The 15,021-nt window shown below is 40.8% G+C and overlaps 1 protein-coding gene across 4 annotated transcripts; it reads right to left on the reverse strand.

Annotated features, from left to right (window-relative positions):
- Positions 1–613: 613 nt before the first annotated feature.
- ZNF10 (zinc finger protein 10) lies at positions 614–14,928 on the reverse strand. 4 transcript variants are annotated; one of them, XM_070386398.1, is made up of 5 exons: positions 14,742–14,928; positions 11,770–13,595; positions 10,009–10,135; positions 9,647–9,742; positions 614–4,761 (listed from the first exon to the last, which is right to left on the reverse strand). In XM_070386398.1, the coding sequence occupies exons 2-5, from the start codon at positions 11,914–11,916 to the stop codon at positions 3,302–3,304; spliced, it is 1,830 nt and encodes a 609-aa protein (XP_070242499.1). In that variant the 5' UTR covers positions 11,917–13,595; positions 14,742–14,928; the 3' UTR covers positions 614–3,301. The 4 variants fall into 4 exon arrangements, with proteins under 4 accessions (XP_070242499.1, XP_070242498.1, XP_070242500.1 ...); XM_070386399.1 differs by having other exon boundaries at positions 615–4,761; positions 11,770–11,859; XM_070386397.1 differs by lacking the exon at positions 14,742–14,928 and having other exon boundaries at positions 11,770–14,716.
- Positions 14,929–15,021: the final 93 nt, after the last annotated feature.

Here is a 15,021-nt window from a genome sequence, read left to right on the forward strand (position 1 = left end):
CTCCCTTTCCAGGACAGATCTCCGTCCCTACCTCTTTTGTCTTTTTATCTTTTACATTTTTTCCTACCTCCTTTCGAAGACAATGGGCTGCTTTTCTGGGTGTCTGATGTCCTCTGCCAGCATTCAGAAGTTATTTTGTGGAATTTACTCAGTGTTCAAACGTTGATGAATTTGTGGGGGAAAAAGTGGTCTCCCCATCCTATTCCTCCACCATCTTAGGACTGTCCCCTAATTTGTCAATTTCTACAAATGCCTCTGAACTTAAAGATCAGTCTGGGGAGAATTACTCTCCTACTATATTGAGTTTTTCCATCCTTGACCACAGTGTATTTTTCCACTTATAATGTGTTTATTACGTGTTTTCTGTGTTCCTGAATGTCTTTCAGCAATGTTTTATACTTTCATTGTATAGATCTTGCTCCATTCATTAAATATACCTAAATATTTCATTTTTGTATCATTGCAAATAGGATGGTATTTCATTTACAAACTGTTCACTGCTTATACAAATCAATTTTTGTATATTGATCTAGTATCCTGCAACATTGCCAATTCCCCGTTTTAAAAGTTCCAGTAGACTATTTGTACATAAGAACTTTTGAAGAAAAAACATTCCATCACTGAAGAGACTGTTTTCCCGATCCTAAAAAGGAATATATATTCTTTGAAGAGACTTTGGAAAGAAAAGTATCAAAAAAAGAGAAAAGCAAACACCAATTCTCCCAATATGTAGGTTAACTGCTATTATCTTTTGACAAATCTCCTGAAAGTTTTGAGTGAGATTCATTTCAGTTGTTTGAAGTTAATTTATTTTACATATCTGAGCTTACTCTATATTGACAATTATTTATCATGCTTTTTTCATAACATCACAACATTTTTCATGTTATCAAGCTTTCTGTTTGTGAAACTTTAATGTCTATAAATAACAACTTTTCTATTATCCATTTTCAATATTGCAAATTTTACATTATTAAAAGTAATGCTTCAGTGATCATCTACAGACGTACATTCCTTAGGGTGTTAATAATAGTAACATTATTATTATTAATAGCTAAACACGTACAGTACTTCCTATGTGCCAGGCACTGCTTCAAGTACTTTACACATTATTTCACTTAATCCACACAACTACCTTCAGAGGTAGATACCAGGAGTATCTCCACTACACAGTTCAAGAAAATTGAGTCATGGGTTATCAGAAATTCTAAGAGGCACAGCTGAGGGGCTCCTCTCTTACACCCACAAAGAACTACTGCTTGCAATCAAAACCATTTCTGGTAGGACTACAATAAACACATGAATGGTGTGTAATCACTGAGGAGTTACTCAGCCATAACTGAGGTGCCAGGAGGTTCTCAAAATGTGAGGCCTGGGCCAACTCACTTCTCCTCAACTGCACCAGGAGGAATGAGCTGTGACCTCTCACTTATGCAGGTCTCAGGTCTCTCAAATCTAAGGAGCATTTCTAGATTTGTCCTGGGAGAGAAAGCAAGGGCGTCGTCCTGTTGTTCTCAATAGTATATCATTCAGCAATCACTGAGCATCTACTATATGTACCAATATGTATCATTTGCTAGAAAATGGCAAATGATGATCAGCCCCTTCTCCCACCTCGGCCCCCTACACACACACACACACACACACACACACACACACACAAAGAGCCAGAATGAAAGAGAATTAAAACAGATTCTCTTTCTAAATCTTTTTTGGGTCATGGACTTAACAGAAAATATGAAGACTAGGATCCTCTCCCTTGAAGGGAAAACCTCTGTATAAAAGAGGTTGCTTTTGCACACAAGATTAAAAGTTGTTTACTGATCCTCATAAATATATCCAAACACCCACTGAGGGTGAGTGATTCCTTGGGTGATAAGTTCTAATGTGGGTAAAAGGGAAGATATGTGTGACTGGAAGGGAAATGGGAACTCAGCCAGTTCTTGCCAGCAATTGAGTCAGTTTAAAGTAAATGACAGACACTTTAGTGGGACAATAAAGTAATATTAATAATCACAGCTAATGTAATGAAGCACTTCATACATGTCAGGCATATTCTGCACTGTTTGTATGTTACTCGTTTACTACTCACCACAATTCCATGAGGTAAGTGATGTCATCCCTAATCTGCAGAGGAGGACATCTGTAATTCAGGCAGAGAGAGGACAAGCAGCATGCCCAAGGTTACACAGCAAGTGATGGACAGAGGTGGGATTTCAACTTGGGAGTCCAGCTCAAATATACACTTTTGACCACTGCTTTCTTTGTAAAGATACGAGACTACTTTGGAAGAAGAGTCGCCTTGGGCAGCACTGTTTAAGAGCATACTTGTGCTAGGTATTGCCCAGGCACCCGCTCTGGATCAAATGGAGACCCTTTCTAGTGTGCCCAAATTTGCCACTCTTTTAGGTCCCAACATCCAGAGAAGCATTGTGTTTAAGCTCCCAGGAGCCTTTGGCAGCTTGTCCCAAGGAGTACAACTTTATGACTCCAAACAACTTAGAAATGATGGGAAAGTTTGCTAGCAGGAGGTTCTCAAGCTTCACTAATAGTGGAATAGAGAAACCAATATCCTTTTTTAATATCTAAAAGTGTCTTCAATCTTTAAATTGTTACAGTGGCACTGGCTAGACTATAAAACTTATTCATAACTCCATTATCTAACAACTCAATTTTGTTCATTTATCCATATACATGTTTTCAGTTCTTGCCCACATGCAAATATATCTAACCTGGGTAGTACTGGTAGTAAACGTGTACTTCCTTCACCATTTTTCATGATAAGATCTTCCCTGCTGCTAGCCAAAGTGTGGTTTATACCAGATGCATAAAACTAACTGAACACTACAAAGTGTCCCAGGAGAAAGGGATGATCACATGAAAAATGGATATTAACTCACTGGAATATAATTTTCTATTGTCTGTTACCATAACTACACCCATTTTTTATTTTCCTCAGCAACAGCTTTCATTTGTCTTTTTGAGGTAGCGCTCTCATTGTTTTACAGCAAACAAAGCTGGATCATTTATCAACAACTCACTTACCTAATGGTTCCTTCTCAGATTTCAGCATTTAAGGTTTGTCCATGAATGCTCCCAGACCAATTACTTTTGTAGGAATTCAGAAAAACAAGACAATCTGACGTACTAAGGTAAAATTTTTGTGTTTTTCCTCCTCCAGGACCAATTCTCTAATGCACAAAAGTGTAGGAACAAGACTGAAAGCAACTTCTCTCCAAAAGGAGCTCTCAAGTGCTAAATAAAGTTATTGCTCTTTGGGAAGTAGTCCATCTTTATGGCCTTAATATGCATTTTCCCTAATAATATTTGTCTGGTATCTAATAACATTAGGGGTATTAACAAGTGCTGTCCCACACTGATTACATGTTAAGAACTGCTCTCCAGTATGAGCTATTTGATACACTATAAGTGGAGAGTTCTGGCTGAAGATGATTCCACACTGATTACATTTATAGGTCTCATCTCCAACATGAACCCTCTGATGCTTAATAAGGTCATTCTTTCTAATGAAGGCTTTCCCACACTGACAACACTCATATGGTTTCTCTCCAGTATGAATTCTCTGGTGCACAATGAGGGCAGAACTCTGGCTGAAGGATTTTCCACAGTCATGGCATTCGTATGGCTTCTCCCCAGTATGGGTTCTCTGATGTGAGAAAAGGTGAGAGCTTCGACTGAAGCATTTTCCACAGTCTTTACACTCAAAGGGTTTCAGCCCAGTGTGAGTTCTGTGATGGACAACAAGGTGAGATCTCTGGCTATAAGACTTCCCACATTCACTGCATTCATAGGGCCTCACTCTAACATGAGTTCTCTGATGCAGAATGAGATGTGTGCTCTGTCTGAAAGATTTCCCACATTCAGGACATTCATAGGGTTTCTCTCCAGTGTGAGTTCTCTGGTGCCTAATAAGCCTAGAGCTGTGAACAAAAGACTTTCCACACTGATTACATGTGTACAGTTTGTCTCCTGTATGAGTTCTCTGATGGGTAACGAGGTGAGAGAACCAGCTGAAGGATTTTCCACATTCTTTACACTCATAGGGTTCTTCACCAGTATGAGTCTTTTGATGTCCTATGAGGTGAGAACTTCGGCTGAAAGATTTTCCACATTCCTTACATTCATAAGGTTTTTCTCCAGTATGAATAAGACGGTGCCTGGTAAGATTAGAACGCCAGCTGAAGAATTTTCCACATTCCTTACATTCATAGGGTTTTTCTCTATGCGCACCCTTTGATATACCAAGGGATGTACCATGAGTAAGAGAATTGTTATCAGGGCATCTGTATGATTTATCTCTTGCTTGAGTTCTTGCAAATTGAATAAGGCGGATGTTCTGACAGAAAGTTTGACTGGATTCATTACCGTTGCTTGCACAGCTTTCCTGATGGCCACTGAAAACCAAATTGTGTTTCAAACCTTTAGGATTTGAGTCATGTTTACAGAAATACTCTTGCAGTACTAGTTGAGAGTGCAGAAAACAGTTTCCCCTGTACTTCCCATTTTCACATACTCTCTCCTGAGGAAGTACTTTCTTTTGGGTGAATGCCACTTGCCTCAGATGTCTCTCCTGGCTGTCCTGGGGCCTGTCCAACTGACCGCCACAAGTCCAGACTTCTTCCAGTGACAAATACCAGAGATCACTCTTTGGCATTCTTTCCATTTTAACATCACAGGAGTATTTATCATTAGAAATGCTCTTATGGGAAGTTGATTTAATTTCAACTGAAGTTTCCAAATCTGAAAGAAATGGAAAAGCTTCTATAACTAAAAGAAGTATTAAGGTCAGAATGGTAGGATGGATGTAGAAAAAAGTATGTTAAGTCCTGTAATGTTGCTTTCAAATATGGTTTTGTAACTGTGATAGAGAAAAAGGGATAGAAGACTCATTGACAGGAAATGTGATGGGCTATAATATGCATATAAAAGGAGCAAAGAGAGTAAGAGAAACCACAGGATTAGCTGTGACATGTGGGATCAAGATATTCAGTGCTGGGGTGGCAGTTTAGGAAACCCACAGAAGGGGCTGCTGCCATTACCTAATTCAACTAATGATGATATAAGAGCCTAATGGGTCTACTTGCTGCCAGGCCCTCCTCTGACATGAATTCTTCACATTCCTAAACCATGAACACAGCTCTGTATCAGGAAATGGTTCTTATGTATATCACCAAAGCAGTGCAGAATAATTCCAGGTGTCTGACATAGTGAACCTTTCAGAAAGGCTGTGTAATAGGCTGGAAGAGCAACTGCACCTAAGTTACCCAGATATGGCTTCTAACCTAAGCTTTGCCACTACTAGCGGTGAATTTAGACAAAGTGCTAAACTTTTCAAAAATCATATTGCTTATCTGTCATCTAAGGACCTATAAGGTTATCCTAAGTATCATATAAGGTGGGAGTTCATCACCAAAGCAGTACAGTTTGTAATGCTCACTGCTGTCATCATTCCTGCCTTCTGCTTTGATTCCTTTGTTCTGAGACATGAAGACTTTATTAAAATTGACAGGACTAACACAGGATATTAACTCAGAACCTGAACCCTAATTCACATTCTCCTGGGCTTTTCACCCTTCTGCTTATACACATGCATACTACTGCAACTTACTTTCCCCGGTTCAGAGCCTGTATTTGTTTCTCAATGCCTTTTGGCAAAAATGTTTGTTTCTGAAATCTAGAAAAAAAGCCACAATTTACCCAATATCACCTCTTCCTATATAAGTGGGGCAATATGTATTCTTACCTGACATACGGGGTGAATTGTGTTCCCCAAAGAAGATATGTTGAAGTCTTAACCCCCAACATTACAGGTTATGATCTTATCTGGAAACAGGATCATTGCAAATGTAATTAGTTAAGATGAAGTATTACTGGAGTAGGAGGACCCTGATCCCATCTGACTGGAGTCCTTACAAGGAAAGGAGAGGAGATACAGAGACAGACACACAGGGGAGCTGACCATGTGAAGATGGAGGTGATGTGTCTATAAGCCAAAGGGCACCTGGGGCACCAAAGTTAGGAGAGGCAGGAAGGATCCTCCCCTGAAGCCTCAGAAGGCACACAGCCCTGCCCACACCTTGGCTTCAGACCTCTAGAACTGTGAGAAAATAAATGTGTTGATTTAAGCCACCTGATTTGTGGAACTAGTTTTAGTTGCCACAGGAAACTAAGACACCTGGCAAATAATCCCTGTGCCAGGCTCCTAACTGCCTTCTTTATACAACCCAATCCCCATTCCCAGTCCTAATTTTCATTCACAACTTTGTTAGTCATTTGTTTCTTCCCCACTCTGATTTCTCTTTTTTTTTTAATTGTGATTAAAAAATACAACATATAATATATGTTATATATATATTATATATATAATATATATACATATAACATATAACATAAAATGTATATATATATAATATATATATATATAACATATAACATAAAATGTGTATATATATATATATAATAATATATATATACATATAATATCTTTATAAAATGTACCTATGGCTGATTCTTGTCGATGTATGAGAGAAAACCACAAAATTCTGTAAAGCAATTATCCTTCAATTAAAAATTTTTTTAAATGCACCATCTTAACCATTTTTAAGTGCATGATTCAAGTATTAAGTATCTTCACATTTTTGTGCAGCCATCACCACCAGCTGTTTTCATCTTGTAAAATGGAAACTCTATACTGTTAAACAATAATGCTACAATCTCCTCTCAACCCAGTGCTCAGCAATTACCAGTATATTTTGTGTCTTTATGATTTTGGCTACTTCAAGTGCCTTATATATGTGGAATGATACACTATTTGTTCTTTTGTGACTGATTTATTTCACCCAGCAGACTGTCCTCAAAGTTCATCCATGTTATAGAAAAGTGCAGTTATTTACTTCCTTTTAAAGGCTTAACAACAGAGTTCATTGGGCTTCCCTGTGGCTCAGTGGTTAAGAATCCACCTGCCAATGCAGGAAATGTGGGTTTGAGCCCAGGTCAGGAAGATCCACCTGGAGAAGAAAGTGGCAACTCACTCCAATCTTTTTGCCTGGAAAATCCCATGGACAGAGGAGTCTGGCAGGCTATAGTCCATCAGGTTGCAAAAGAGCTGGACATGACTAGCAACTAAACAATAAACAGCAACAGAGTCCATTGAGTTGGACTGTGAAGAAAGCTGAGCGCCGAAGAATTGATGTTTTTGAACTGTGGTGTTGGGGAAGACTCTTCAGAGTCCCTTGGACTGCAAGGAGATCCAACCAGTCCATTCTGAAGGAGATCAGCCCTGGGATTTCTTTGGAAGGACTGATGCTAAAGCTGAAACTCCAGTACTTTGGCCACTTCATGCAAAGAGTTGACTCATTGGAAAAGACTCTGATGCTGGGAGGGATTGGGAGCAGGAGGAAAAGGGGACGACAGAGGATGAGATGGCTGGATGGCATCACTGACTTGATTGATGTGAGTTTGAGTGAACTCTGAGAGTTGGTGATGGACAGGGAGGCCTGGCGTTCTGCGATTCATGGGGTCGCAAAGAGTCAGACACGACTGAATGACTGAACTGAACTCAACACTTACAAATACCTCTACCCTGATGAGTTTTGATAGGCACATGCCATCTTTTTCCTCTCCTCTACTTCATGCATCAAAATCCCATGGATAAGTTTTTCAAACTACAAATGCCAGCTGGAAAATTCTAAAATGAACACATATGATGGGGGGTGGAGCTGGGTATGGACAGACAAGTCTGAGTAAAGCAACAGAAAATACAAATGTATTTAAAGTCCTAAAAATATTCCATGTATTCTGTAACATGGGAGATAACCCACGTGAGTTATCTTCAAAATCTGTAGCACCCATTAATGAACTCATTTGAGTTTTTAAAGCCATCACCCATAATACTTTTCATTTTAATAATGAAGTTCCCATGGCTTGTAGATTCCCTCAAATTCCAGGTGATTAAGCACATATATGGAACTTTAGTATTTCTTTGACAATAAATTTTCCACCAAAATGTAAACTGTTGGTTATACAGTTATTTTTGGATACTTGTCAACAGATAGACATCCAGGAAAGCTTGCTAAACTCAACACAGGAATGGAAAAAATACAGACAGGAAAAAATAGGGAAAAAAGAGAAACGGAGAACAGTTTTTCCTGCTATGGCTCCAAAGCAGCTGAGGGATCAAGTACTTTCCAGTGTCTAAGAGACCTTCCCTGAGACAGGTATTTGATACAGTCATCTACAAGGCCCAGTGTAAAAAGGTCTGAAACAATTTATGACATTTAAGAGTAGAAACAGGATTTCCCTAGTGGCACAGTGGATAAGAATCTGCCTGCCAGTGCAGGAGACATGGGTCCAATTTTCGTCTGGGAGGATGCTAGATGCCATGGGCAACTAAGCCCATGCATCACAACTACTGAAGCCTGTGCGCCCTGAAGCCCATGCTCTACAACGAGAAGTCACTGCAATGAGATGCCCGTGAACCACAACTAGAGAACAGCCCCACTAGCTGCAACTAGTGCCAACACAGCAACAAAGACCCAGCACAGCCAAAAATAAATAAATAATTTTTTAAAAGGTATAAACAAAATGAAAGCTCAGAAAACCTTAAGGAACCTGTACTTAACAAGCCAAAAGATTTCACAAAGAACAGGAGGTGAAACTTCTAGGATGACTGAGACTCTGGTTACACCACACGGGAAGCCTGAAATGCAGGGAATGCCTGGTATGTGTGGATGTGTCAGAGGGAAATGGCTGTGGAGGGTTACAGCATGCCTGGACTGCACTGGGCCTGGGGGGCCATGGTGCCCACAAGGGTACAGGGGTCACTGGCACGTGTCCTGGCTTCTCTGCCCCATGTGAAGTTGGCCATTGGCAGCATGATCCAGACCAGGATGGCTGGCCTGAGGAGAAAGATGTCAGGGCACTGAGCTTAGAAACAGAGGTAAGGGAAATGATCACTCAGTGGGAACAGAGGAGGAGGAAGATGGAGGACTGCCTTCTATTTCTTAGCCCAGAAGGCTGATCTGCTCTACACAGGGAAGTTGGGAAAAGGAATGATGCTAGGAATCCTCATAACAATCTGAAAATTGGAGATGTGAAGATTAAAATGAATAGGAGTAAATTGAAAAAGAACATTAAATAAAGCTAGAGGACAGTGAGAAAATAGGTGTTTTTGAGAGCAGCAATTCTGGGAAGGAAGGAGAGTTACGTCAACAAGGACTGGTGAGTTGTTTGTAGCAGTCTTCTACCTGGCAGAAAACAAACCCAGAGCAGGAGCGGGTGATGAGGTCCCAGAGCAGAGCTTACACAAAGCAGCAGAATGAATGCTATGGGAAGGGACACAAGATACGGAAAGGACAGTCAAAGATGAGAAGTAATTCTATGATAAACAAGAGGGTGCACACGCTAGAGCTAGTGGTAAGAATCAAGAAAGCACTATGAACAGGGCTGGAGCCAAGCACATCCACAGAAAGATAATTTTCATGAATGCAAATTGAAGTGTGACAAGACTGAAGAAGGCAGCCGAGCAATGGGGAAACAGAAGGTAAATAAACTCAGTCTTTGTCTTTGAAATGTGGAAAACTAGTGACCAGCGATTCCTTCTCTGAGCAGGGGATTTGGTCCTTACCTGGTTGGGTCTCTTGGTGAATCTCTCTCTCCACCAGCCACGGCTCCTCCCCCTTCTCCAACCGCAGGATCACATCTGGTTTGGGAAGCTGATGCCCTGTTTACAGTGAAAGATAAAGTACTGGGCAAAGGTTAGGAGCTCCAGCCTAGATACAAAGAAACATCCCAGTTCAAGCCCAACTCCTGACCCTTCAACAGTCCTGTGGGGGCTCTGAAGAATAGACAAGGTAGGGCTACAGAGGCAGCAAAATATACACTTCTTAAAATATACAACATATAATTATATATAAAATATACAATTTCTTAAAATTTAACAAATCAAAACAATTCCCTACCCACCACACAAAGAGAGGTCGGTCTCACCTAAAGACACCAGGTTTCTGTAGTTTTCCAGCATCACATCTTTGTACATGATCTGCTGAGCAGTGTCCAGCAGTTTCCACTCTTCCCTGGTGAAGTTCACAAGTATATCCTTGAAGGTCACCAGTGTCTACAACATGAAGCAAATTTGAGCCTGATGTGTATCTCTGCTCCCCCACTTTCCCAAATATTAACAAGAAGACTAGGCAGATAGCCCTTGGGTAGGGAAAGAGAATAGAACATAATGTATTCTAGGAATGAGTAGTATTTATGTCGACTTCTGGACAAGCCCTAAAAGGAATGGTATTAAGTATGCACTGTCTAGAAACCAGCTTCATGTTACACTTTAGGTTAAGAAACTGTCAGAAACACTCTCATTTAAATCAAGTAAGTCGTAAACAGCTAAAGCAAGGAGAATCAGTTAATCTACACGTATGTGAAATAATTAGAACCTAATACAAGGCAGGAAAAGAAGGGAAAAACAGTCTTCAATTCAAGTACAAATTAACACTTAAGAGATGAATGTAGCCATGTTTCATGACCTCAAATAATTTCTAAAACAATTTTCTTAAACATTGGTAGGCACTAAAAAATGGAGAAGAGCTTATATTTTATAGTAACAAAATAACAGATACAGAAGCAAGGTTTTTATTAGCCACATCAAAAAGAACTGTAGATGACACATAGAAGTAAAAAAACCCATTTGAATGATTGGGTGTTTTTCATCAAAGATCTGTGAAGATAAAAAGATAGTAGAATAGTGGGCTTTTTTAATGTTGAAAGAAATGAACTGTCATGCAAGAATTTCAATACTAGGTGAAAATATCTTTCAGGAATGATGAAAAATACATTCTCAAATAAAGTTAAACAGGATTTGTTACCAGCAGACCAGCTCTAAACGTATGCTAAAGGGAATTCTTCAGGCAAGGAAAATAATTCAAGAGAGAAACTTTACATCTAAAGAATGACAGATAAGAAAGACAAAGAGCAAATATTTGGGGACTTCCCTGACGGTCCAGTGATTAAGACCCTGGGCTTACAATGCATAGGGTGTGGGTTCCATCCCTAGTCAGGGAACTAAGATCCCACATGCCATGTGGCGTAGCCAAATAAAGAAAAAAAAAAAAAGGGAATATCTAGATAAATACTGTAGATTACTTTTCTTAAGTCCTTCAAAATATGTAGGACAGCCCAAAGCAAAGGCTATGTTCTCTGGTAGGGTTTTCAATACACATGAAGCATGAGGGGGTCATCTAGGAGAGAAGCTGAGAGAGGCTGAAGAAGGGTTCCCCACCCAGTCACTCTGTCCCCAGAGGACCCACCCTCCCCCAGGCTCTTCCTGTCTTCATTTTAGTTACTCCTGGATAATTACACAACGTATCCCCAAGGTCCTCCAAACAGGCAGTCCCCAGCCAGGAACTAACAAGCCAGCCCCACACCCAAGACCACCAGGGACCAGAGAATCCCTCAAAAAGGCACCAGTATCCCCAGTTCTGTCATCATCTTTGAGGGAGAAAGCTTGCTGTGTGCTCAGTTCCTCACTATGGACAAACAGCATCTCATCAGAATCCTTGATAAGCCACACATTTCTGTTCAAGCTGTGTTTCTTTGATATGAAAGGAAATAAAACAACTATAAATAAAGCAAACAAAATAGTGCCAGTCTTCAGGGGGAAGTGTCTGACATATGGATCCCTTAAGAACCCTTAACCAAAAATGGATTCCCAGTTGGAAAACAAAAAAGAATGAAGGCAGCCCAACTTACGTGGGACCGGACAGTTAGCAACTCAGCCTCCATGCCCTCCTTGTTCCTGACAGAACTTCCTGAGAAGCAGGAGATATCGAGCAAGTGAAGCTGTGGGAAAGGAAGAAACTTGAGGAGAGGTGCTGTGATCAGGGGCTTGTTAATCATGAGCCTAGATTCCCTCAGACCAGCTGCATGTACCTACACACCCACATAGACGACATCAGACTGTTCCAGAAATACATGCACAGAGACTGAAATCCCCAGGAGTAGGAAGAAAAGAGCTCCAAAGACTGCCTCCCCTCCACAATCTCTAGATTTCTGTGTTAAGTTTTATCTGGAATTGAATGGTTCTAATACTATATTGAATCCTCTCTCTTTTTAAAAAAAATCTCTTTTACTATTCAAGTATAGCTGATTTTCTATGTTGTGGTAGTTCCAAACGTATAGCAAAGTGACTTAGTTATATGCACACACACATATTCTTTTTCAGATTTTTTTCCCTTATAGGTTAAAAGGAAATCATACTATAGTTGATTCAAATCATATGTCTGTGTCTGGTTTATTTCGTTCAGTGTAATATTTTTGTCAACTACAAATTGGCACTTGTCATCTACCTCTATAAGGACTAAGTCATCTGCTGCTGCAGCTGCTAACCTTCAACACTCCCTGAAAGGAGTTCAGGGTGGAGAGCAGAAATGAGGTACTCTGTGCTCGGTGGGGGCAAAAACTGACAGGATACATCTTCAGTTAGATATTTTTCAGGAGCAGATTTAAGGAGCCCAATTCTTGTTTCTCTTCATATCTAGAAAGCACTGAAATCCTTCATGTTGATGATTGTTCCTCGTGACAAGCAAAAGCTTCACCAGACTAGCAGAAACCTTTGGGAGTATATGTACTTGATTGTATGCATTCCCCCTTCACCAAAATCACAAATATACTGACTTTCTCCCCTGCCTCTTTGGATCTCAGATGTTGTCTCCTGGGCTCCAGTCTTCGTTTTGCCCCAAATAAAGCTTAACTCACAACTTTCATGTTGTGTATTTTTTCAAGTTGACATTTTGGTTCATACAAGTTGTAGCCTGAACCAGCATTTCTCTTTTTAATGGCTAAATAATACTCCTCTGAATAGATCCACCACATTTTATTCATTCATCTGCTGATGATTATACCTAAGAGTGGAATTGCTGGCTTATATGGTAACTTTATGTTCAGCTTTTTGAGAACTCACTGATCTGTTTTCCATAGTGACTACATCATTTTACTTTCACACAAGCAACATACAAGGGATGCAACTTCCCCACATGCTTGCCAACACTTGTTATACCATCTTTTAAATTATATACCATCCTAGTAGACAGTTAACTTTAGTCAACATCCCTAATGTGACTAACACTTTTTTAGCTAGCATTCTGGATGGGCTTTCTTAGGTGGCGAAGGGGTAATGAATTAGCCTGCCAATGCAGGAGACATAAGAGATGTGGGTTTGATCCCTGGGTCAGAAAATCCCCTGGAGTAGGAAGTAGCAACCCACTCCAGTATTCTTGCCTGGAAAATTCCATGGACAGAGGAGCCTGGCAGGCTACAAAGAGTACAACATGACTGAGCATACACACACATTCCGGATGACAATCTGTCTTCCCTCTTCTTTTTTTTTTCTTTAACAGTATATTCTGTATATGAAGTATAGATAGAACTTATATTTGTCACCTTCTCCATATACTTTGGGTGAGATCTATATAATTTTGATGTCAATCTTTTTGTCAGCCTCTTGAGAAATGCCAACCTCTTCTTTGACATTCATACCAGATGTTAGATTATGTACAAATTTGATTGCTTTAAGTGCTCTAGTGTCAAGAGAAAACAAAAAATATAATTATGAGATGAGTCTGAAAAATAAAGCTAGTTTAAACACATACACACTTCTAGTTAAACTATTTGATTCAAACAACAAAAAGAGAAAACTCAACAACTGAGGAGAAGGCGATGGCAACCCACTCCAGTACTCTTGCCTGGAAACTCCATGGACGGAGGAGCCTGGTAGGCTGCAGTCCATGGTGTCGCGAAGAGTCGGACACGACTGAGCGACTTCACTTTTCACTCTCATGCACCGGAGAAGGACATGGCAACCCACTCCAGTGTTTTTGCCTTGAGAATCCCAGGGACGCGGGAGCCTGGTGGGCTGCCATCTATGGGGTCGCACAGAGTCGGACACAACTGAAGCGACTTAGCAGCAGCAGCAGCAGCAGCAACCACCACCGAAGGAGCTAGAGATGCAGTTTTTTTGTTTTTGTTTTTTTTTAAAGACCAACACAAACTTGTTCTATTTTAAACACTGAAAATACTAATATGACACGCAATTCTGAAGAAGATAAATGATAAAATGATTTCAATACGTAAAAAGTTTTTAAATGAATATTTCAGAGTAAGAAATAGAAATCGGTCCAGCTCTTTTTGCCACAAAACTTATTAAATGAAACTTATTTTATCAACGCTTGGAGCATATAACTTTTACAGTATCCACGACTAGAATACGGTCGTGTATATATATATATATTTCAAAACCAGTATAACCACGTTGGATTTCTTTTATGAACGTTAACACATTCACAGTTAAGACATTTCCTGCTCTAACAAAAAAAGAGCATGATCAGATCACGTTTAGCAGACGCTGGAAAGGCCAGATGCAAAAATTTAAACCTCTGGCCTCAGTTGGGAAGAAAAAGGAAACAGGAACAGAAGAATCCTTATTTCTCATGGGTGAGACTATGTGGCTCGGACTCCCCAGCACCGTCCGGCGCAGCGGGCATCAGGGTCCAATCCCACCAGCACGACCGCGCGAATCCAAGGGGCTCCGGGGATAGCTCAGCCCAGGAAGACCATAGGGAAGAACCCTTGTTGGTGAAACGATCGTCCACCTCAGGGAAGAGGTGAGCAAACAGCGGTGCCCGGTCCGCTAGGAAGCAAACCACGTCCAGCCCTCCCGTGCATACCTATGATCGGCACCTGCAGGCGCAAAATAACCGTCACAAAGGCAGCGGCTCGGCGAGCTAGCCCACAGCCGGGCTCTCGCGCCTCGCGGGTCCACAGGACAGGCGGCTGCAGCGTGGGCCCCGCCCGGCCTTCTGCTCCAGCCCCAGCAGCCCACGCCGCGCCTCAATCCCTCGCGCACGCGCTCCACGTCCACTCACGACCAGCCGAGAAGCGTTATCCGAACGCAAAACCCAGAGACGCTCCGCAGGGTGGCGCGGGGGCTCCTGGTAAATGTAGTCC

Source organism: Bos mutus, chromosome 17 (genome assembly GCF_027580195.1).
Source record: "Bos mutus isolate GX-2022 chromosome 17, NWIPB_WYAK_1.1, whole genome shotgun sequence".
Classification (NCBI taxonomy): Eukaryota; Metazoa; Chordata; class Mammalia; order Artiodactyla; family Bovidae; genus Bos; species Bos mutus.

Excerpts from the sequence above, each read along its gene's own strand:
- ZNF10 (XM_070386398.1), bottom strand. The coding sequence starts at position 11,916 with ATGATTAACAAGCCCCTGATCACAGCACCTCTCCTCAAGTTTCTTCCT. Across the intron at positions 10,136-11,769 it reads TGCTAACTGTCCGGTCCCAC|ACACTGGTGACCTTCAAGGA; the intron begins GTAAGTTGGGCT and ends TTCATGTTGTAG. Across the intron at positions 4,762-9,646 it reads TCACCAAGAGACCCAACCAG|ATTTGGAAACTTCAGTTGAA; the intron begins GTAAGGACCAAA and ends CATTTCTTTCAG.